Below are 22,421 nucleotides of genomic sequence, written 5' to 3' on the forward strand. Positions count from 1 at the left end.
GACCTAAAACTCAACCAGAGCCAGCTTGTTTGCCTGCCCTTAATCCTGGTGAGGCTCCTTCTTCCCCTGCCTCTCCAGAGACAGCTTTGCTCTCTCCTGACAAATGGCTTCTGCTCCCATGGAGGCTCCCTCATCCTCCTCCCTCTGCCCACCACCAGCTACTTCCCCTGGCACTTCTTGCAGGCTCCCCCCTCCCTTTACTGCATCCACACTCTGTTTTCCTCTTCCAGCAGCCACCTCCCACAGGCCCCCTCAGCCAGCCACTGACCTTGAACTCATAGGACTCCTCGATGATGACTTCCAGCTTGGGATGCTCACCAAGGATGGGCTTGCCCATCTCTGCAATCCTCTTGGCTTCCTCCTCTTCAACTGTCAGCTTCCTCTCGGTCACCTCTGTGAAGGCAAAGCCAACACCCAGCTGTAGGCAGCGGGATGGAGCTCAGGGGCACCCTGGGGGCTTCTCTGGGAGTTCTGCAGCCCCTTCAGGGCTTGCTGGGAATCTGGGGGGCAGTGCTGGGCTGTTGGGCCACAGAAACAGAGGCCCAAGGCTCCTGAATGTCAGCCAGTTGCCAAGAACGTGCACACTGTGGTTTAAACTTCATGAGAAACCCAACCCAGATGTTTGCCAAGTGCTTCCCCAGTCTGCCCTGGTGCCTTTGGATGCCACGTGCCCTCCCTGCAGCCACCACAGCCCCGGGGAAGAGCCACACACCGACTCATTCTGCCCTTTGGCACTGGCCCTTTAAGGCCTTGGTGTGGTTCCTGGTTTGAATGAACAAGACTCAGGATCACTTTTGATCCCTCTGTGATCAGAAGATCGCTGTTGGCACCCTGTGCTGCTCAGTGCCTGGCCTGATGCTCTCACACACACACAGTCCCAGCCCGTCCTGCACACACAGGCAGGTGGGGAAATGATCAGCAATCAAGCAGCAGGAACCAAGGGGGGGTCTCTTTCTTTCATGTGACTGGGTATTTAGTTTCTGCTGGAGGAAACCAACCCAGGGCCCCAGGTGAGCAGCATGCTCAGACGACCCTGTGTTGTGCTCATCTTGAAGTTCTGGTTGCCTGGGTGGGATGGAGAACCCCAACCATCAGGAAAGACGCCCTGGCACTGCCCTGCCCTGCCCCAGGTCTCCTCTGCCAGCCACACTCAGCAGGCACATGCTGAGCCCTGTTCTCTCAAGCAGCAGCTGGGTTTCCCCTGGCTTTCCCGTGCCAGGCTGTGTGGGGCCAGCAGGAGCTGGAGCTCTGCAGAACCTGGGCACAGGCTTCACAAACATGGAGACTGCACCTTGTTCTGCCTAAGCACTGGGTCAGAAGCTGCCCAAGCTTTCCTGTAGAGGTGATAAACACACCTCAGGTGTGACTGATCCCACATGGGCTCCAGCAGGTCCCACACTCCACACCTAAAGTCACCCAGGAATAGCAAAGCCCCAGTGAAATGGTTACAGATCCTACCTCCTCCTCAGCAGCCTGCCTGGATTGACTGCAAACACTGAGCCCTGCAAGACCTGCAGGGTTTATAAACCCTTTAATGGCTCCTGTGGCAGGTGACATCATTTACAACCCACCACAGAAGCAGAAACAGCTGTGTGTGCCACTGCAGGCCCAGCTGTCCAGCAAAGCCATCCCTGCCTGCCTCCACGGCAGCCCCAAATGGACAATGCTGAGCAGGGACCTCCCCTGCACACGGGGAGCAACAAAAGCCAAGATGATGAGGGGACTGCTAAGTGTGTGCTGAGGAGAGGCTGAGGGAGCTGGGGCAGCTCCCTGGGGAGCAGAAGGCTGAGAGGGGGATCTCAGCAGCAATGCAAGTACCTAAAGGGTGGCAGGAAGATGGGGCATCCCTTTTTTTCTGTAGTGTCCAGTGACAGGACAAGGGGTGCTGGAAAGAAGCTGCAACACAAGGAGTTCCCCTTAAACTTCTGTCCTGCTGAGGTGAGGGAGCCCTGGCCCAGGCTGCCCAGGGAGGCTGTGGAGGCTCCTGCAGAGCTCATCCAGCCCCAGCCCTGCTAAAGCTGGTTCCCCTCCATCAGGGGGAACAGGACCGAGTCCAGGTGGGTTTGGGAACCTCTGGCTGCTGCTTGGTCCCAGGGACTGTGTGCAGGGCTGAGCTCTTGGAGGGCTCCTCCAGGGCAGGGGATGGGGCATCACAGAGGGGCAGCCAAGGGCTGTGCTGAACACAGCACAAGGGCTGGGGAGGAGGGACAGGTTTTGCATCTGGAAGGTCATGTCTGTCAAGGTGAAGGCTGCCAAGCTGCAGCTCAATTATTAACTAGGCTGGTTTCTGTCTGTATCAGCATCAGCACCTCCTTCCCAATGAGGATTGCACCCTGCACTCCCTGCTGTCAACACCAATCAAGCCTGATGAGCTCTGGCTGTCCCCAGCACCAGCAGCAGCTTGCCAGGACCTCCTGCCCTGCCTCCACATGCTCCCTGGGAAGGGGAAGGTGGCAGAGGGGTCCCCTAAACCCCACTGTGAGACTGAAGCCTGCCTTTGCCTGGGCTGTAGCAATGGCCACAGCTGACACCCAGCAGATGCCTGCAGGAAACAAGGACAGGTTTCTGTTAAAGATCTCACTGACTGTGCCTCATCCAGGCTCGGTTCAGACCCTTAAAGGCAGGGCAGATGAGGGGGAACAGTCCCTGCCACGCTCACTCCTCAGCCCTCTGACCCCCAGCAGAACGACCTGCACATGCAGGGCCATCCCCAGACCTGACCTGCAGCTGCTCCCACGGTGCTTTCTCATGCTAGGCAGTTTCTTGGGCTCAAAACACCCCCCTGAAGCTCTCGTTTCTTCCAGAGGGGAGCACTGAGCAGCGTTCCCACACCACACGATGCTCCTGGAGGGTCCTACGTGGCTGCTCCCTCAGTCCCAGGGGACCAGAGGGGAACTGGACATTGCCTGTGGCCCCCTGGACACATGATAAATCAGGCCAGAGAAAGCACATGCCCACAGGGTAATCTGTCCCCTGCCCCTCTGGAGCTGAAGCAGGCCATGGGAAGGCCCTGGAGCACCAGCAGGGAGGTAGGTCCCCACCACCTGGGCAATGCTTCAAGGCTACCAGCCAGCCCCAGAGCAGTCTGCATCCCCTGCCTGGGTAAATGAGGCTGAACCCAGCAGTGTACTCACAGGATTGCCACAAAGGCCACTTCACACCCCCTGAGCCATCTCCATCCATTTGCAGAGGGCATGTGTCTGCAGTGAAGGTCACTCCTTCTGGGGACCATGACACGGGGGAGGAATGAAAACAGCCTTTGAAAGAGGGGATTTTCTCCTGCTGTTGCAGCTTAATAAGGCAGAACCCTGGCTAAACAAAGTAATGAATGAGTGATCCTCTCCAGAGCGCTGTCAGGCCATCACTCACACAGTCTCAAGGGTTGGAAGGGACCTTGAAAGATCATCCCCCCTGCACCTCCCAGGGCAGGTCACTCAGTGGGGGCTGGGGAGGGCTGGCTGCTGGGCTCAGCACGTGGCTATTGCCCTTTACCCATGCACAAGCCCCAGCAGCAGAGGCTTCCTTCTAAAAAGGGAGGAATCTGCTTGCTTAGCCCTGAAAGCTATTTTGGAGGTGTGATGCCTCCCCTGTCCACAGCCCAGGGCTCTGAGCGCTCACTGGGAGGGGAGGCTGAGGCACGGGGCTGGGAACTGGGCACCCTTCCACTGCTCTGCCTCCAGGCTGCTGTCGCCAGGGCTGTGCCTGCTGGGCCAGGCAGCTGGCACCTCTGCTCCCCAGCCTCCCCCACTGCAAAGGGCACCCAGAGCCCGAGTGCAGAAAGGAACACACATGCTCAGAATGAGTCTCTCTGATTGGGGTGAACGTGTGGAAGGAAGGGTAGAGAAGGATCTGCCTCGTCCCTTCCCAGACCTGGACCTCCTGCAAACATGAGACACCTGCCAAGGCTGTGAAGAGCACCAGAGCAGCTTGCCCAAGGGCAGGGACAGCTGGAGCACTGTGCACTTGGGTGCTGACCATTCCCCTCTGCTTTAAAGGGTATGTGCAGAGCCAGTGCCAAAACAAAAGGTTCTGCAGCAGAGAAGTTAAAAAAGCAAGCCCAGGCTTGACTGACCGTCACTCCAGAGCCAGCCCTGGCTCCCAGGCCCTCTGCAGCCCCAGCTGCAGGATGCTGGAGGCTGAATGCCCCAGGGCTGTGCAGGGGAGCCAGGGCGGGCAGCGGTGCCAGGGAAAGGGGCACGGCCACACAGCAGCTCTGGCTTGGCTTGGTGGCGTTGTTTTAAACACAGAATCCTGCATGTCTGTAAGCTAAACCTAACCTGACAGGGACTAACTGAGGACATCACTTAAACAACGAGCCCTGAGTGCTGTGGGTGCCGCTCCTGCGGGCAGCAGGGCTCTGCTGGGGCCACCAGCATCATCAGGGCACTGCAGCAGCTTCCTCAGCAGCACAGGCTGCCTGGACACTGAGGGGTACCTCAGCAACACTCACGAGTACCCAAAGGGTGGGTGTCAGCAAGATGGGGCAGCGCTTCTGTAGAGTCCAGTGACAGGACGAGGGGTGATGGACATCAGCTGGAACACACAAAGTTCCACTTAAACACAAGGACAAACTCTTTCCCTGCTGAGGTGGGGGAGCCCTGGCACAGGCTGCCCGGGGAGGCTGTGGAATCTCCTTTGGAGGTTCCCAAACCCACCTGGACACGTTCCTGTGGCCCCTGATCGAGGGGGGAACCTGCTTTAGCAGGGGCTGGGGCTGGAGGAGCTCTAGAGGTCCCTTCCCAGTCCTGACTGTTCTGTGCTTCTGCTTGCTGGTGATCCAGCTCTCCAGCAACAGCTGCCAGAGGCGAGCAGGCTGCGGCACCAGTCACCAGAGGGGAAAGGGAGGCTCTTGTAACAGAAATGATTTGGTTCCCAGGGTTGGGATCAAATTAGGCAGTTACTGAATTAAAGCAATGAAGTTACTGGGAAGGAGCCTGTGCTCAAGCTATTTCCAGCCCTCCCAGGCCCGAGGAAGATGTCCAAACCGCTCCAAGGAGCTCTCCATAAACACCTCCAGCTGGTATCAGGGCAGCTGGGGACTTCTGCCTGCCACTAGCAATTTCCTAATTAGCCCAACATCCCACAGGCTTGGGCAGCAGATCTGGCATCCTCCAAAAGGCAGCAGAGACCAAAGCCTGGGCAGCCATGTGAAACCCTGCCATGGGGAGAGGAAGGCTGCAGGGTCCCAGCTGAGGGTGAGGAGGGGAACGGCGCTGGTGACCGTTGTGCTTTGCAACCCTGGCTGGGCCCTGCCCCAAAACCACACAGGGGAAAAGGATGGCACGTGGGGAAATGCTCTTGGATGTCAATCAATCACTGTCGTGTTCTTAATGCATTGCTCTTAATGAGGTGCTGCTGGACACAAACACCACGGGCTGGGGGTGGCTGTACAGCACAGCAAACACTAACACACAGGGTGCTGACCAAAGGGGGTGAAAACAGAGCCAGAGCAGACAGAGAGGAGAAAAAGCACTTACCTTGGGTGAGCAGCAGGGCTGTGGGGAGAGAAGAACACGAGAAAGGCAGGGAGAGAGAAGAAAAGAGGGCAAAAGTTACTACTGAAGGGGGAGAAGCTGTCAGTGAGCGATGGACGTGGAGCAGGGCACGGGCTGGGCAGCAGACACTGCAGCAGCAGATGGAGAGCAGCTTGCTGAGCACCAAAGCCACCCCCCACCCTAAGCCAAGGCAGAGGGATGGGGTGCAGGCGGGGAGAAGTGAGGAGGAGAAGGCTGAGGGGCGATGGGGACACTTGGCATCACGCTGAGGTGCCTCGTGCCAGCCAGGAGCTTGTGGCAGTGGGGAGCTGGGCACAGCAGAGAGGGTGCCCAGGAGAGATGGGCAGCTCACTGAGAACACTCTTATCACAGGGAGATGTTGCTGCAGTGGGTGGAAGGGAGCAGGAGGTGACAGCCGAGGTCCTTGCAAGGGATGACCTTACCCTGACTTTCCACACAGGCACAGACCAGCTCTCGCTGCCTTGGACAGTGACCTCCTGGCTCTCCCTTGCCTTGATTTCCCCACTCCCTTGTCACAAACATCTGGCTGGATCCCTCTCAGGTGCCACAGCCTGCACACAAGTCTCAAACTACCTACAGGAGAGCCCATACAGCAAAAACCCCACCAAAGCCTCCTGGAGAGGGGCCAAGCACCAGCTCTGTGCCGTGGCTTTGACTTCTACCTGTCCTTCAAACAGCAAACAAGTCTCCAAAGCCTCAGCTGCATGTGCTGACAGTACTGTAATTACTAACACTTATTATCATGCACTTTGAGTCTCAGAAGCTTAGAACTCTGCACAAAGCCTGAGTCAGTATTAACAGCCCCATTTGACAGATGGTGAAGCAAGCAAAGAGAGGCCAAAGGGAATGTTTTGCAAACTCAGAAGTGGGCTGGAGGCCAGAATTGCTGATTTAGCCAGACTTGCCAGTTCAGGCCTCTGAAAAGCAGACACTTACACAGATGCACCTCGTTGTGTCTGTGCCCTGTGACAGCGAGTTCCAAAGCGATTCACCAAAGGCTGGGGAAAGTCATCCTGAGTCCTGGCTCCCAGGAGCTTCCCTGCTCATGGGGCAGCACTCCTGGGCACAACCTCCATCAGCCCTTCAGCCACAGATCCACCTCCCCAGCTGCAGACACTGTGGGCACACCAGCAGATCTCTCATGTCCCTGCAGAAGGGGCAACGATGAGGCTCCTTGCTGAGCATCCCTTGTGTGCCAGGGTCACTCCTTGCTGAGCAGCCCTTGTGTGCCAGGGTCACTCCTTGCTGAGCATCCCTTGTGTGCCAGGCTCACTCCTTGCTGAGCATCCCTTGTGTGCCAGGCTCACTCCTTGCTGAGCATCCCTTGTGCCAGGCTCACTCCTTGCTGAGCATCCCTTGTGTGCCAGGCTCACTCCTTGCTGAGCATCCCTTGTGTGCCAGGCTCACTCCTTGCTGAGCATCCCTTGTGCCAGGCTCACTCCTTGCTGAGCATCCCTCGTGTGCCAGGGTCACTCCTTGCTGAGCATCCCTCGTGTGCCAGGCTCACTCCTTGCTGAGCATCCCTTGTGTGCCAGGCTCACTCCTTGCTGAGCATCCCTTGTGTGCCAGGGTCACTCCTTGCTGAGCATCCCTCGTGTGCCAGGGTCACTCCTTGCTGAGCATCCCTCGTGTGCCAGGCTCACTCCTTGCTGAGCATCCCTCGTGTGCCAGGCTCACTCCTTGCTGAGCATCCCTCGTGTGCCAGGCTCACTCCTTGCTGAGCATCCCTTGTGTGCCAGGCTCACTCCTTGCTGAGCATCCCTTGTGTGCCAGGGTCACTCCTTGCTGAGCATCCCTTGTGTGCCAGGCTCACTCCTTGCTGAGCATCCCTTGTGTGCCAGGGTCACTCCTTGCTGAGCATCCCTTGTGTGCCAGGGTCACTCCTTGCTGAGCATCCCTCGTGTGCCAGGCTCACTCCTTGCTGAGCATCCCTTGTGTGCCAGGGTCACTCCTTGCTGAGCAGCCCTTGTGTGCCAGGGTCACTCCTTGCTGAGCATCCCTTGTGTGCCAGGCTCACTCCTTGCTGAGCATCCCTTGTGTGCCAGGCTCACTCCTTGCTGAGCATCCCTTGTGCCAGGCTCACTCCTTGCTGAGCATCCCTTGTGCCAGGCTCACTCCTTGCTGAGCATCCCTCGTGTGCCAGGCTCACTCCTTGCTGAGCATCCCTCGTGTGCCAGGCTCACTCCTTGCTGAGCATCCCTCGTGTGCCAGGCTCACTCCTTGCTGAGCATCCCTTGTGCCAGGGTCACTCCTTGCTGAGCATCCCTTGTGTGCCAGGGTCACTCCTTGCTGAGCATTCCTTGTGTGCCAGGCTCACTCCTTGCTGAGCATCCCTTGTGCCAGGCTCACTCCTTGCTGAGCATCCCTTGTGTGCCAGGGTCACTCCTTGCTGAGCATCCCTTGTGTGCCAGGGTCACTCCTTGCTGAGCATCCCTTGTGTGCCAGGCTCACTCCTTGCTGAGCATCCCTCGTGTGCCAGGCTCACTCCTTGCTGAGCATCCCTTGTGTGCCAGGCTCACTCCTTGCTGAGCATCCCTTGTGCCAGGGTCACTCCTTGCTGAGCATCCCTTGTGTGCCAGGCTCACTCCTTGCTGAGCATCCCTTGTGTGCCAGGCTCACTCCTTGCTGAGCATCCCTTGTGCCAGGCTCACTCCTTGCTGAGCATCCCTCGTGTGCCAGGGTCACTCCTTGCTAAGCATCCCTCGTGTGCCAGGCTCACTCCTTGCTGAGCATCCCTTGTGTGCCAGGCTCACTCCTTGCTGAGCATCCCTTGTGTGCCAGGGTCACTCCTTGCTGAGCATCCCTTGTGTGCCAGGGTCACTCCTTGCTGAGCATCCCTCGTGTGCCAGGCTCACTCCTTGCTGAGCATCCCTCGTGTGCCAGGCTCACTCCTTGCTGAGCATCCCTCGTGTGCCAGGCTCACTCCTTGCTGAGCATCCCTTGTGTGCCAGGCTCACTCCTTGCTGAGCATCCCTTGTATCAGGGGCAATTCCTTTTGAGAGTCAAGACTCCTTTGGGAGAACCCTTTGGGAGCATGTTGTGCAGGAGGTGCAGAGCCACACAGAGCCAGCAGAAGCATGGCATGTCCTCCACGCAGCTCCAGGATGTCTCCAAGGGGTTTCACACTGCTTTCAGCAGCACTGGATCTCGAGCCCCCTCGTAGTCCCGTCCTGCTGCAGCTCCTTGCTGTCCTCTGTCCTCCTCACTGCCCTCCTCTGCTCTGTCCTCACTGTCCCACACTCTTGTGGTTCTCCAGACACCGTGGGAATAGTTCATTTGCCTTGTGCCATGACAATGGCTGGATGTGGCTCTCATCCAACAGAATGGGCTGTTACAGGGCCCCTCAGCTCCTGTGGTTATGAAAGCCCCTCGTTTCCTCCTGTTTCCAGGCTGCTCTGCAGCTGCTCTGGGATTGCATGCTACATTTTCCTCCCCTCATTTGCTTCTGAGCCTGCAAAAGAACGATTTTTCTCCCTTTCACTTATGATATGATACATGAATATTTGAAGAAGCCTATAAAGCCATGAATGGAGCACCCAGAATGCAGCCTGCAGAAGGCAGGGGATTATTCTCTCTCTGTTTGGGAGTGAAGCCTGTGCACGCAAGCAGGAAAGTGATTTCACGGACCAAAGCTCCCTCCCTGCACACACATCTGCTGATGTGCCCTTAGCCCTGACCTGTCATGTTTCCTCACAGCCCAGCTGGGGCTGCTGTACCTGTCCCAGCCCCTGAGCCTGGGCTGCCCCACTCCATCCCTGCCCAGGGCACCTCTCCCCCTGCAGATCGGGCTCTTGGTGGTGCCAAGCCAGGCCACCTCATTGCTGCTGGCATCTCAGGTGGGCTCAGAGGCTTGACAAGCTTGTTCTTACAGGGAGCTGCTAAAATTAGCTCTGCCATCACATCCAAAACAGCAGCCCCAAGGATCCCTCCCAGACAAGCACGTGTGCCTGCAGACAGGGCAGGGGGTGCTCGCTCTCTCTCAGGAGACCCAAAGCCTTCAGCTCAGGATGCCAGTTCCTCCTTTACTGGGATTTTTCTGCCCTGCAAGCCTGGTTTTCACTAGGCAGAGTCTTGTGTGTGTGCATGAACTCTGCTTCCCCCTGTCACCCCTGAAACTGGATAGTTCAGGCTCGAACTCGGCTGCCAGAAAGGCTGTTTGCTGATCAGCTATTTGAGCTGCTTGCTTCCAGGGCACTGTGGGGTCCAATCCTGCTGTGACATGAGTGTTGCTGTGGGTTACAGCTAAGAAGTTGGATTCCCTCCTGCTTTAGCTCTACTGAAGCCAGAGAAGGTTAAACCAAAAGGACCCAGGTGTGGGATGGGAGCAGAACAGCCATGGGGCAACAAAAGAGTTTACCTGATATGCTGAACTGTGTCCCAGCCTTCTGCCTGAACAGTCAAAAGCCCCTTTTCTGCTCTTGAGCTCACAGAGAGGTTGGAGGCACTGCCTGCTTTGTTCTGGACTCATTCTTCATGAACACAAATCTGTTCTAATAAATATCCCTACAGGCTCCATGGAGCTGCTGCATCACTAAGAGCATCCTTGCTCAAGGCCTGGGCAGACAGTGAGCTGAAGCAAGGGATGGGAGCTGGACTTTGAGGAGAACCTCAGTCACGCTGCAGGGCAGACACAAGGCAAGGAGAACAGGTTACCTGCACCCTACATGCACCCAAAGGAGCTGGGTGACCATGCAAGCTCTGGGCTGGGTTCTCCAAGGAGGTAAGGAACCCCATCTTCCAGATGGAACCATCCACAGGCTCACTGAGTTGTGCAAACCATTTCCCTAGTGGGCTCTGAAGAGCTGTAACCATGGGGGGGTCGTTATAGGCTCAACAAGACAAAGACTTTGCAGCATGAACCCAAACTCTGTTATTACTGAAGGCAACAGGAAAGCTCTTGCAGGCTCCAAGAGACTCACCCCCATCAGGAGAACTGGCAGAGTTCAGCTTATTCACAGAGCTGCAAGCAAGTTATTAAACCTCTGGGGAAGGGGGTAACAGCACTCCAACATTCCTTTGCTGTTCCCATCAGCAGCTGATGGAGGAAGGAGCTTCCCAGCATCTGCACGTGTGGTCAGGTGTCCATGCAGCTCGGCCCATCCAGGCACAGGCCTTTGTACCAAGTCACGTCCTTTCATCAGTACTTTGATACAGATGACTTGTTGGGTCAATGCAGATGAGGAATCCTTCCTCCTTTGCAGGCAAACCCTTACTCTGAGGCTTCCAGCTACACCCTCCCTCTGGGACATGAGGCTTCCCCACCAGAGGTGCTGGCACTTGATGAAAAGGTGCTTTAGGACACTTGTCCAGCCTCTCTTGCCATTTGCTCTCCATCAACACTAAAGTTAACAGCAATGCAAGCAGAAGACAGATTTCATCCAGGGAAAGCAAAGCAGAACTGCAGAGGGAAGAGAAAGTGTGAAAGCTGCTGTGTGAAGAAGGGACTTCCCTCAATTCCTGCTGGGCTGACAGCAGCCAAACCCGAGGTGTGAGCTGACACCAACCCAGAGCTGGAGCCAAACCAACAGACAGCACCTTGTCAGGAAGGAAAAGCCTCGTTGCACTGCAGGGATGCTTCTGAAAGGTGCTGTGGAGGGCCAGGGAGCTGCCTCGGGCTGCTGGGGGTTGCAGAGCCCGCAGCACCCTGCAGCCAGGGAGCCCGTTCACGTGTCTGCACGTGTGGACAAGAGGTGAGAGCAGAAGGGTTCAGAGCTCAGCTGCTTGGAAATGGAGAAGGCAAATCAGGAAACCTGGGAGATGGCCAGGAGGATAGAGAAAAGCAACACTTACCATCTTTGCCAAGCAAAGGATGTGACTCTGGTTTGTTTTACTCATCTGCTTCGATGTCAGAAGCTCGAGGCGAGCAGCTCCTCTGGCAGAGCTCCTGCATCCGAAATGCCACCCCTGGCTCAGGAGCAGTGGGCACCTCAGAGGGGGCTGGCAGCACACCCATCACAGCTGCTCTCATCTCAATTATTGGAGCACATCAACAAGAAGAGCTGCTGGAGTCCAACTCCTGGCTGTGATTTGTTTGGATGACCAGAAAGGCTCTGAAAAACCCCCAGCTGCAGAAAGCAATCGGTGGGAAGGAAGAGATGAGCTGCAGTTTGCTCCTGTAGATGTGGCACTTCTGTATGAGGAATTTGCAGGCAGCTCTCCTCATGGCAAGGGCTAACAGCTGAGTGTGCCCCGAGGCTCAAAGCAGCACACCCTCAGGCAGCTGGGGGCCAACACTGAGGTGCAGACAAGGCAGAAGGTTTCAGTCAAAAGGCTGTCTGAGCAGCTGCTGTGTTGTGCAAGCCCTGAGCAACCTCCAGAGGAGCATTTCCCTTGGGTTCCTGTTTGAGCAGAGATGTATTCTTCCTCTGGTAAGATGCAAAGGGCAAAAGCACCAGGATGAACCTCCTGCTGAGTTCTGGCCCTCACAGAGACCCTCCTGCAGATACACCCCTCTGCCCCAAGATCAGGGCCAAGCATCAGCTCCCTTTGGCTGCAGGTGATTGCTTTGTGTCTGCACGTGTGTGGGACAGCACAGCCAGTAATCCTCAGCAGCCCCACACAGCAAACCCTGCTCCTGCCCGTCAGCAACCGCAGCCAGCAGCAGGGTGGGTACACCCACAGCTGAGCAGCAAGGGGCTCTGCATCCCAAAACAGCCCCTCCAAACTGGCTTGAGAGGACATGCCTACTCCTCCCTGCCATCAGCTCTGCCCTCCCATGTTTCATCACCCATGTCACCGCTGCTGCCAGCAGCTGCCCTCTGCCTGGCCAGGCACCGCTGCCACGGCCCGGCTGCCTCTGCCTGCCCTGGCTCACGGGCTGCTCCCAGGCACGGCTGGAAGGCAGCTGCAGCACCTGCTGGGGCCACAGGAGATGCTTTGAAGACACTACAAAGAACTGCCTGAGAACACCCAGCACTCCCAGGGCCCCTAAGGCACAGGCTGGGTGTGACAGCAGCGACACGGGGACGTGCTGCCAAGGAAACGGCGTCTTTGGCAGTGCTGGAAACAAATGTGTGGGTAGCTGAAAGCCAGACAGAGACTGGCCATCCAAAGCAGCCAGCCTGAGCCTCCCAGCAGAGGCAGGAGCTGCTCTCTGGCAGTGTGCTCCCTGCCTTGCTGCTGGGGCTCCTTCGGGGTGCCCAGGGATCAGTGCAGCAACTGTGCCACCTTGTGCCAGCAGCACCCACAAATGCACTTCAACCTCCCACCTCTCCAGGCTTCCAACCCACGGTGCTCTCACTCTGACTTATCTCTAACAAGGCCAAGCAGGGCTCAGCACGCTCCCTGACTTGCTCTGGGCACATCTGAGGCTGCACACCCTTCTTCCCAGATGCAACGTGGGAGGAGGAAAAGCAGCACTTACCAAACCAGCCCAGTCCTCACTCTCTGTCCTGAAGCTCCCTGCTTTAGAACAGGATGCAGAGCTCCCAGAGAGCACATAACTGAGCACAAATGTGGGTGTGATGCTCCAAGCTGCCCAAGGTGTGAGCAGGAGGGAGCCAGAGCAGGGGATTTTCCTCCTGTACCTGGCCAGATGGAGGTGGGAGCCCCCAGGGCCATTCTAGGGCTCAACACTTTGCTGACACAGATTTAAAGGTCTTAAACTCCTGCAGCTCCCAAGAAGAAACCTGAGTGAGCTGGCACCTGGACAGGAGCTGCAGCACCCCACAGAGATCCTTCACCTCATGGTGGAAGGGAGGAAAGTAACCAGTGGCTGCAGGCTGAGGCCACACAGCACTTACATAGAAACCCTACTCCTGTTTTTACCCTGGAGGGCAGGTAACTGCAGGGACATGCCCCAGGGGACATGGCAGGTTGGTCACTGCTTCTGCTCAAGGGCAGCTGGGTCCTGGTGAGAGCCCCAAGCCCCGTGCCCCGACAGGCTGCAGGAGGTGGTCTGACAGCACCGTGCCATCGGCCCCGTTTGGGCTCACGTTCACAAAGCCAGGGATGCCACCTGCCACTGTCATGCCCATGCAAGCTGGGTCAGTGTCCTGCAGGGCTGGGGCTGGCCACAGGGCAGCTGCTGTGCTGCTGAGGCAAGAGACAGGGATGGAAAGCTGAGCACTGCCAGGCATTGCCATCACCTGCAGCAGCACGGGGGAGCCCGTGGACACACGTCTGTCCCCACTCTGCATCAGCCACCCAGAAGGTGGGTTTCAACTCCCTCTTGCAAAGTGCTTCTGTTTCAACCTTGGGCCACTCCAGAGCTGCTGAGGCTCGTGGCTCAGCTCAGTGAGCAAGAGCTCCAAAACACACAGGACAAGGACAAAGGTGTGTGCAGGCAAGGCACAACCCCAAGGCAGGGCTCGTTCTCGCTCCAGTGCTGCTCTGCTGGGAGATCCTGGCTCTCAGAGGGCACAGGGGGCTGGGACAGCCTGGGACGCATCAAAGGGGCTTTTCAGGTGACAGAGGCAGACACGGTTGTTGAAAAGGCACGAGGAGACAGCTCACACCTTCCCCCTCTCCCACGGGCTCTCACCACAGCTCAGAGGGGCCCGAGGGCACCAAGGCAATGCCATGGGCAGGCAGCACCAGAGGGAAGGATGGGGGCACAGGGGAGCAGCCCAAGGGGCGGCCATGCACTACCCCCTTCTCCTGCCTCTCGCATCCCCAGGGTCCTGGCACAGGAGCAGGAGACAGGGCAGCAGCTCAGGGCAGGAACTAACACGTGAAGACAAGGAAAGCCCGTCGAAACAACACAGCCTCTGGGGCCCAAGCGCTGCCCAGGGGAGGCTGGGAGACGGGGTGAGAGCGGCCACACGGGAGGGCAGAGAGCAAAGGTGGGTCCGTCTGCGGGGGCAGGAGCACAGGAGGAGGGGCAGGAGCAGCAGGAGGGTTGTGCTGCCCGGGGCTGGGGGCAGAGGCTCCCTCCTGAGGGGTTCCATCCCTCCTGTTTGTCCCAAAGGGTCTCACACCTGATATTCCTCGTTCCATCCACTGCGGTTCACCGAGGGCAATGAAGAAATTCTCCTGCCTCTCGTACTCCTCCTCATCTACTATCTTAACCCTCAGGGTCTTCCTGCAGGGACAACAAGAGAGAGAGGCGTGTGGGGCGGCTGCGGGCGAGGCGGCTCCTGCGCCCTGCCACAGGCGCGTCCGGCACCGGCTGCTGGGGACACGGCGAGGGAGGGAGGGAGGGAGGCAGGGCAAGGCCTGGCTGATGGGGTCTGGAAGGCAGCTCCTGCAGCGAGGTCCCTGGGGTTGTGTTCCGGCGTCACACGGCAGGGGAAGGGGTTGGGGCGCCCGGGGCAGGTGCTGAGCTGCAGCCACAGCAGCCTCTGCTGCCCTCACAGCTCACAGCAGACCTGCAGGGACCCGGGGCTGCAGCCTGGCGAGAGGGCAGAGAGCGATGGGTGCCACTGACACACTGGGACCGGGGGCTGCAGCCTGGCGAGAGGGCAGAGAGCGATGGGTGCCACTGACACACTGGGACCGGGGGCTGCAGCCTGGGGAGAGGGCAGAGAGCGATGGGTGCCACTGACACACTGGGACCGGGGGCTGCAGCCTGGCGAGAGGGCAGAGAGCGATGGGTGCCACTGACACACTGGGACCGGGGGCTGCAGCCTGGCGAGAGGGCAGAGAGCGATGGGTGCCACTGACACACTGGGACCGGGGGCTGCAGCCTGGCGAGAGGGCAGAGAGCGATGGGTGCCACTGACACACTCCCTGGGGGGCTGAGCTCCAGCTCTGGCAGCTGGGAAGGAGGCTGGTAGCTCTGCCACGTCTGCAAGGGCACACAGCATCACTGAATGGTGGGGCGTGGAAGGGACTTTCAGAGCTCAGCCAGTCCAACCCCCTGCTACAGCAGGTCCCACCTACATCAGGTCCCACAGGAACGTGTCCAGGTAGGTCCTGATGCCCTCCAAGGAAGGAGCCTCCACAGCCTCCCTGGGCACACATCTTGCCACTCTTCCTCCTGGACAGCATCTGTCCCCCGAGCAAGGACACAGCTTTCCCTGGGCACAGACAGCTTTGCTGGGACCTCACAGGGGACACAGCAGGGCTGAAATGCCTCTGAGGCTCCAATGGAGCTACCCTGGGTGCTGGAGTAGGGCTGGACCTGCCCCCAGCACCCCTGCACTGCCCACAGCTGCCCCACAGCAGGCTGGCAGCTCCCCCCTGCCCTCACCTCCTGCTCCAGCAACCAGGCTGGGGGCTGCATAACCTCTGCCCAGCTCTCAGAGTGACAGAGGCCGTTTGCTCTCTGCCAGGCCCCAGCTCTGCCCTGGGTCTGACCCAGCAGGACCGGGGCTGGCTGATGATCTCCCGAGATGCCAGATGTGTTTCTAACCAGCCTCTTCCTGCCAAAGCTACCAAATTTGCTGGGGGGTGGCAGGAGGGCCCTGCCCAGAGCCAGGGGTGAGCAGGGCTGCTCCCCACCCTGCCCTCCTCGCTGCTCCCCCAGCACAGCATCGCTCCCCGTGGGTACCGTGTGACACAGCAGCGTTTGGGGCAGAGCAGGTGGGAGACAGAGAGACAGCAGAGGAGGAGAAGAGGAGGAAGGAGATGGAAGGAGAAGAGGAAAGAAGGTTCATGTTAGTCTGCAGGGCCAGTACTACACCTTTGTGTAAACTCATATCCACCATGCGGGGGCTCATCAGCTCAAGGAAGAAACTCTTGTTCTTTTCATACTCCTCATCATCAATTACCTTGATGTGAACTGCTTTGCTGTGGATGGAAAAACAACAAGGGTCATCAAGGGGAGGAGGAGGGGACAGAGAGGCAAAAGTGGAGGCAGGAAGGAGTGGAATTGGAGAGTCAAAGTTTTCTCACCCACAGAAGGAGCTCAGACCCTGTCCCCCTCCTGCCAGCGGCAGCAGCCAGCTCTGTGTCACCCAGAGGCACGGGGACAGGCCGTGCTGTGTGACAGGAATCAGCCACAACCAGCTCTGAGCCCCCAGCCGAGCGCTGAGGGGCTCAGTGTGTGGGCAATAAGGTCTGACGGCCAGCGTGGAAGCAGCCTGCCCTGCCTCTGCTACCCACCACACACACACTCGTGCAGCTGCAGACACACCAGCACACGCCCCACGGGCACCCTGCCCCTCTGGGGCCATCCTCCTCAGAGGGAGCCCTAAGGTGATGTGGGAGCTGCTGCCTGCTGGAGGCAGCAACTTGTAAATGCTGATGGAGTGTCCCCTCAGTCCCCTTTTCTCCAGGCTGCACAGCCCCAGGTCTCACAGCCTTTCCTCAGAGGGCTTTGCCAGCCTGCTGCCTCCTCCCAGCCAGGGCTGTGCTGGCTGTTGCAGGCTGAGGATGACCCTGTGCTCCTGTCCCTTTCCTGGGGGCTGCAAGGCTTCATGCAGCTCCACCTCCTGCTTGTGATAAAGGGACTGCTGCTTTTATTCTGGGCTGAGCTCACACCCTCCTAATGCAGCTTTGCCTGATGAGCACAGGCAATGACACACCCCTCCAAGTGCAACAGCTCTACATGGGCATGCACTTGCCATCCTGGGGCTGCTGCACTTCTGGGCAGCCCCAACCTCAAGCTGAAAGTGCATTCTTTAAACTGGAAGTCAGTTCCACATAAAAAGCATTTGTCTTACCCCAACACAACTGCCCCAAGAGCCACAGGGCCAGCTGCCCCTCCTGCTGGAGAAGGAGCCTCAGTGTGCCACAGCTCTGGGCACAGGGCTGACCCTCTGGCTACCACCTCCCCTTGCTCAGTCCCCAAGACTCAAATCAGCCTCTGGCACGTTTTGTGCACAGCCAGTCTTGGCTGGGATGGAAAGAAGGGGAAAAGCAGGACTGGCAATCACAGAGACTGGAAAAATAGCCCCAAGCTCCAAATCCCTACGTGCCTCAGCCCTTGGCATGGAACATCCACTGTATCTTTGATCCCACAGCACTTCAGAGCAGTGCAACCCTGGGGACACTGCAATCCCCACCCTGGGGACACTGCCCCTGCCAACAGCCCCCTAACAATCACCATTTCCCAACAGAGAGCAGGAGGGTGCAGCTTGCATCCCCACTGCCATCACCAACCACCCCCAGACCATGCAGTCAGCCTGCAGGCTGATGCTCTCCTGCAGCCCCACTGAGGAAAGGCCACTCCCAGCACACAGGGAGGGCTCTGGATGACCTCTGCTATGTCCATCAATGCAGCAACATGCAAGAAAAAGCAGGCTAAATTCCTCTTTCTGAGCTCAATCAGCCATATTCCTTGGCAGTGCTTGCTCCACCCCTACCCTGTGCTAAGGCCAGCAAGCCCCCCCTCCCTTCTCAGGCTCATCCAGCCTGAGGGAGGGAGGATTCCAGCTGACAGGTCTGGTGTGGGTGCTGGTGCTCTGCTTCTTCATGGTGATGACTGTGTTGCACTTGCACTGGAGAGGCTGACTGCACTTGGCTTTGGAACCAGCTGTTGTCTGGGCCCCTGATGCTTTGCAGAGCTCCTTCCATTTGCCCAGTTGAGCCCATGGCTGAGTCACAGCTGCCAGCTTTTCCTTGCCCATACCCCACCAAACACAAGGTGAGCTTCCCCAGGAGCAGACAAGGCTGCCTGAACATGGGCTGCTCTTTCAAAGCCTGTTGCTGATTACCTCTGCTTCAGGGTCTGTTCCATTCTGGGAGCTACAAATTGGTGTTGCTTGGCCACAAACATCACTCTGAACAACCCCACAGACCCCTTTTCCCAGGGGCCAGCTCTGGTAGTGTGACAAAGCCACTCCAAGGCTCTGTGCAGTTAATATCCATGTACATCACTGCAGTTTGCTGTTGTGTACCAACTCCCTTTCCTCTCCTCTCCTCTTTCCTTTCCTCTGAGGAGGTGGCTGTCCTGTCTCCATGGCTGGTGTGTGTCTGTACCAGGGCAGGGGACACATGCCTGGCAGGTGATGTCCCTGGCTGTGTGCTGTGCTTCATGGAAAGCCTGGTTTCAGGCAAGACCCTCACCTGTGTGATGAACACTCCCAGCTGTGGGCTGAGAGCATTCCCTTGCAAAAGCAAGTCCTCTGGGGTGAGGAAATGGAAAGGGAACCTTGTGAACTGCCAGCCCAGCCCAGCTCAGCTGCTGAGAGGTGGTGAGTGCTCAGGGGGCTCACCAGGCTGTGACAGCTCTGGGGACACAGCCCAGGAGCCCAAAGGTGTGTGCTGTGGGGCAGGGGGAGCCTGGCATCACCTCGTGGGTGGGCAAGCAGCTGAAGCCCACCTTGCTCAGACAAGCAGCTTGCATTGCCCAGGCTCTCTGGTTGCTCTGCCTGAGGAAAGGACCCTTTCCAGCCTTCCCCTTCTCCCTGACAGCTTCATCACAGCCAAGACACACCTCAGACAGCTCCCAAGCACAGAACACGAGAGGCCATCCAAAAGCCTCTCCTGGCAGGGAGGAGCCACTCTGCAAACCACAAAGCCCCAGCACAGTCCAACCCCAACCCCTCGTGGGTGCCTTGCTGGGAAGAGCTTTTTATTTCAGTGGGAGCAGACTGAGCAATGCTTTTGGTCTGGGCAAGCCCAGGGGCAGCATCCCCAGGGAGCAGCTGGGCAGCCAGAAGCCTGGAGAGCTGCTCGCTCACTCCTTTGTCTCTGGGGTCACTGGAGCTGCCACCACCAGCCCTCAGGGGATGTCAGCCCAGGCTCTGCTTTCAACACACACCTAGAAACAATCCTCTTAAAAGTCAGGGATGGGAAAGCTCCTGCAGGGAGCAACACCAAGCATGAGATTTCCCTGAGTAAGCAACAGAAGATGAAACGAGCAGAGCCCAAGGACTCTGCACACAGGGTGGTGCTGAATTGCCGGGCTGGGGAGCTGGGAGGATGAGCTATAAAGTCATTCCACTTGACAACACGTCCACTGCCAACACACAAGGCAACAACTGGATGGTTATTTGATTAATGTGCTAGGAAACACTCAGCATCTCTCTGTGTGGAGACTCTCATTTGCAGGAGTTAGTGGGGAGGAGGTTTAGAGGACGTGTCTGCACGACTTTGGAATGGGACACGAGGCTCAGCTCTAAAAACAGTCAGGAGAGGTCACCCAGGGCAGAGCAGGGACACAGGCAGGGCTGGGCAAGGGCAGGATCTGCAGCCCCTGGTGGGATGCTGTTAGCCAGGATGGAAAGCAGCCAGGCAAACAGCCCTGGGACAGTGAGAAGTACCAGGAGCTCCTGAGTGACTCATTACCATGAATCATTAGCACCAGTGGCCTGACACTTCTCCATACACCCAAACCCTCCATCTGATTTGCCTTGGGGGCAGGTCCCTGCAGCACGAAGCTCAAAGGACCTGGGCTTCAGCTCATGGCTGTGAAAGAAGATTTCCTGGGCTCCCAGAGGGATTAGAGAGGGGAAAGCAGCTTCTGAAGCATCCAGCTGCAGCCACTGCTGATGGTCACAGCCTGTTCTAGCAGCCAGGGGAGAAGTGAAGGTGCCTCTGAGGTCAGAGCAGACACTGGTACCAATGACCTAAGCAGACACCAGCAGGACTGATAAGCTGTCAGGACAGGGTTTTGAGCAGATCACTGATGTGCAGGTTGCTGGTGTCTGAGTTCCAGAAGGACTGGTGCTAGCACACAGGCTGGAGACCAGCCAGGGTGGGCCAGTTCCCAGGGCTGTGGTGTTCATGGGGACCGTGGAAGAGCAGGCTCAGTGCCAGGCCAGTTGGCACAGACAGAAGCCCCTCCCCACTCCAGAACTGGGGTTTTCCCCCTTCTGTCTTCAAGCTGGCCTATGGGATAACCAGAGGGTAGCTGGTTACCACCTCAGCATTCAAACAGGCCTCACTGCAGTGCTCATCTCCATCTGTGCTTGCAGGCAAGGCTGAAGCCACTGAAGCAAGTCATTTGCTATGGCTGTGCTTCAGTTCCCATGCCCATGCAGGGACTCTGACCCCTCTCTCCCAGGGATTTGGTGGGGGCAGTTCCCTGCTTGCTTTCAACTCCTAACATGGAAGATGTCACAGTGATGTAGCCATAGGGAGGGTGAGGGGAGAGAAGAGTGAGCTTGAGGTGGCAGTGGAAGCATCACTTATCATGAATGTCACTGAATGGCTTGAGATGGAAGGGGCCTTAAACATCATCCAGTTCCAACCCTCCTGCCATGGGAGAATCACTGAGGCTGGAAAAGACCTTTAGGATCACTGACTGGAACTGTTAAGCTGTCACTGCCCTGTCCATCACTAAGGCACATCCCAAACCTGAACACACCACTCAAATACCTCCACAGCCCATCCCCTAGGGCAGGCTGCTCAAAGCCCCATCCAGCCTGGCCTCGTGGTGGCAAGTCAAGTGGCTCAGCCATCCAGTTCTCTGCATTTGACTGCTTGGGAAGTCTGATGGCTGTTTCCATCCATGGAGAAGCAGCAGCATAGGGAGCCAGTGGAAGAGGTATTTTCTTCCAGAGGGATTGCTCTGCAGCAGCAGCAGGACCTTTTGTACCCTCTGGTTTTATTGCTGAACACTGTAGGGTATGGGATATCTCTTCAGTGAGCTGGGGTCAGCTGTCCCAACTCTGTCCTCTCTCACCCTGTGTGCCCCTCCATGCCCTGCTCCAGGGGCTCTGCTCAGGGCTCTGCCTGGCTGCAGTTTGTCCATGGCACACCAGGTCTTCAAAAGGGCTAAAGGAGGAAATATTGACTGGGAAAGACACTGTCTCTTTGTATATCCCCCATGTGACCTTGGCTAATGAGCAAACTGGCTCATGTTTCAATTAGAGCTATTGGAATGCTTCAGTAGCTGACACAGGGTCATTAAAGGGACACTGGTGAAAGGGTCTTTGCTTGTGTTGGGTAAAAGGCTTACACCAAATCAAAATGGTAATTGCCTCTTGCCCTTCCTCCATCCTAGGAGGCACAACTAAAAGGGTCACTTAGTGTGTGGTCACCTTCACTTCTCAGCTGGTGCTTGTCTCCTGCACCTCAGCCCATCCACACTCCCCACCTCATGGTCCCATTCACTTCTCGCACCCCAGCTCTAGCAGCAGGGCCAAACCCTTGGAGGCAGCTGAGCCCACTAAGCCCTTGGCATGCCAGTCAATGGCAAATGCCTCTCACAACTCAAAAAGAGCTGGAAAACCACGGCAGGGAAGCACCAAAGTGCTGTGGGAGCCTCCTCGAGGCAGCCAGCCCTGCAGCCAGGCTTGTGCTTCCCTCGCATCAGGCAGGGCTCAGATGCAGAGCTCCTGCAGGAAAGATGCCACCACTTGGCTTTAATGATTCTTGCAGAGAGGGGAGACCCAGCACTGGCCCAAACCCCCTTTCTCTCAGCTGAGCCCCTGCTGCCCATCAGCCCAGCTGCAATATTGAAGTACAGACAGCAACAGCCCAGCTCCACGGGCTTCTCATTTATTCAGCTTCATAAAGCTGTATATTTCCCCTATTAATCACTTGCAGGTTCAGCCATCATCTCCAAACGTCTCTTAAAAAAGCCAGGAGACATCAGAGTCGACCTGTGCATCTCCTTCCAGACTGCTGGCTCCCCACACCGTGTGTGCAGACACAGGCAGGCCCTTGCAGCTCAGCTTCTCCTCCCTGACCCTACCAGACTTGATGTGCCAGGGCAGAGCAGACAAAGCCTCCACAGCCTGTGCAGCTCTTTGTTGAGGTCTGGACAATATGCACTTGTCTTGTCTGAGCCATAATTCAAGCTGGCAGCCCAGGAAAGCAGAACAGCTCTGGTGGGGATGAGCCTGGTGGGGGTACAAAGCAGTGCCAGGGCTCTGGGCACGGCCATGTCTCTGCTCCCTACCTTGGGCAAGCTCCCAGAGCAGAGACTGTGCCTTTATCTCAGACAGGGATTTAAAGAGGAGCAAAACCTCAGCCACAGCCCCACACAAGGCAGAGGGGAGAAGGGATGAAGGAAGAGCACTTTTTCTGCTTCCAGCTTTGTCTAAGGCACCACAACAGAAGCCTCTGATGTCAAAACCCATCCTGGATGCTGATGGCCAAGTGAAGTACTGGAGATGCTTTTGTTTGCTC

The 22,421-nt window shown here is 57.5% G+C and overlaps 1 protein-coding gene across 9 annotated transcripts in view; it reads right to left on the bottom strand.

The window, feature by feature from the left end:
• The window catches only part of SLC8A3 (solute carrier family 8 member A3), a 68,158-nt gene that overhangs the window by 2,896 nt on the left and 42,841 nt on the right, over nt 1-22,421 (bottom strand). The window contains exons 2-5 of one of the 9 annotated variants that reach the window (XM_061998112.1): nt 14,435-14,538; nt 5,474-5,495; nt 3,659-3,665; nt 269-382 (exon numbers count right to left, since the gene is read on the bottom strand). In XM_061998112.1, coding sequence (XP_061854096.1) covers nt 269-382; nt 3,659-3,665; nt 5,474-5,495; nt 14,435-14,538 — 247 coding nt within the window. Of the gene's footprint in view, nt 1-268; nt 419-3,658; nt 3,666-5,473; nt 5,496-11,501; nt 11,519-14,434; nt 14,539-16,069; nt 16,188-22,421 lie in introns of all 9 variants that reach the window. The other 8 variants (XM_061998108.1, XM_061998110.1, XM_061998103.1 and 5 more) reach the window with 8 other exon arrangements.

This window comes from Colius striatus, chromosome 6 (assembly GCF_028858725.1).
Source record: "Colius striatus isolate bColStr4 chromosome 6, bColStr4.1.hap1, whole genome shotgun sequence".
NCBI classification, from domain to species: domain Eukaryota; kingdom Metazoa; phylum Chordata; class Aves; order Coliiformes; family Coliidae; genus Colius; species Colius striatus.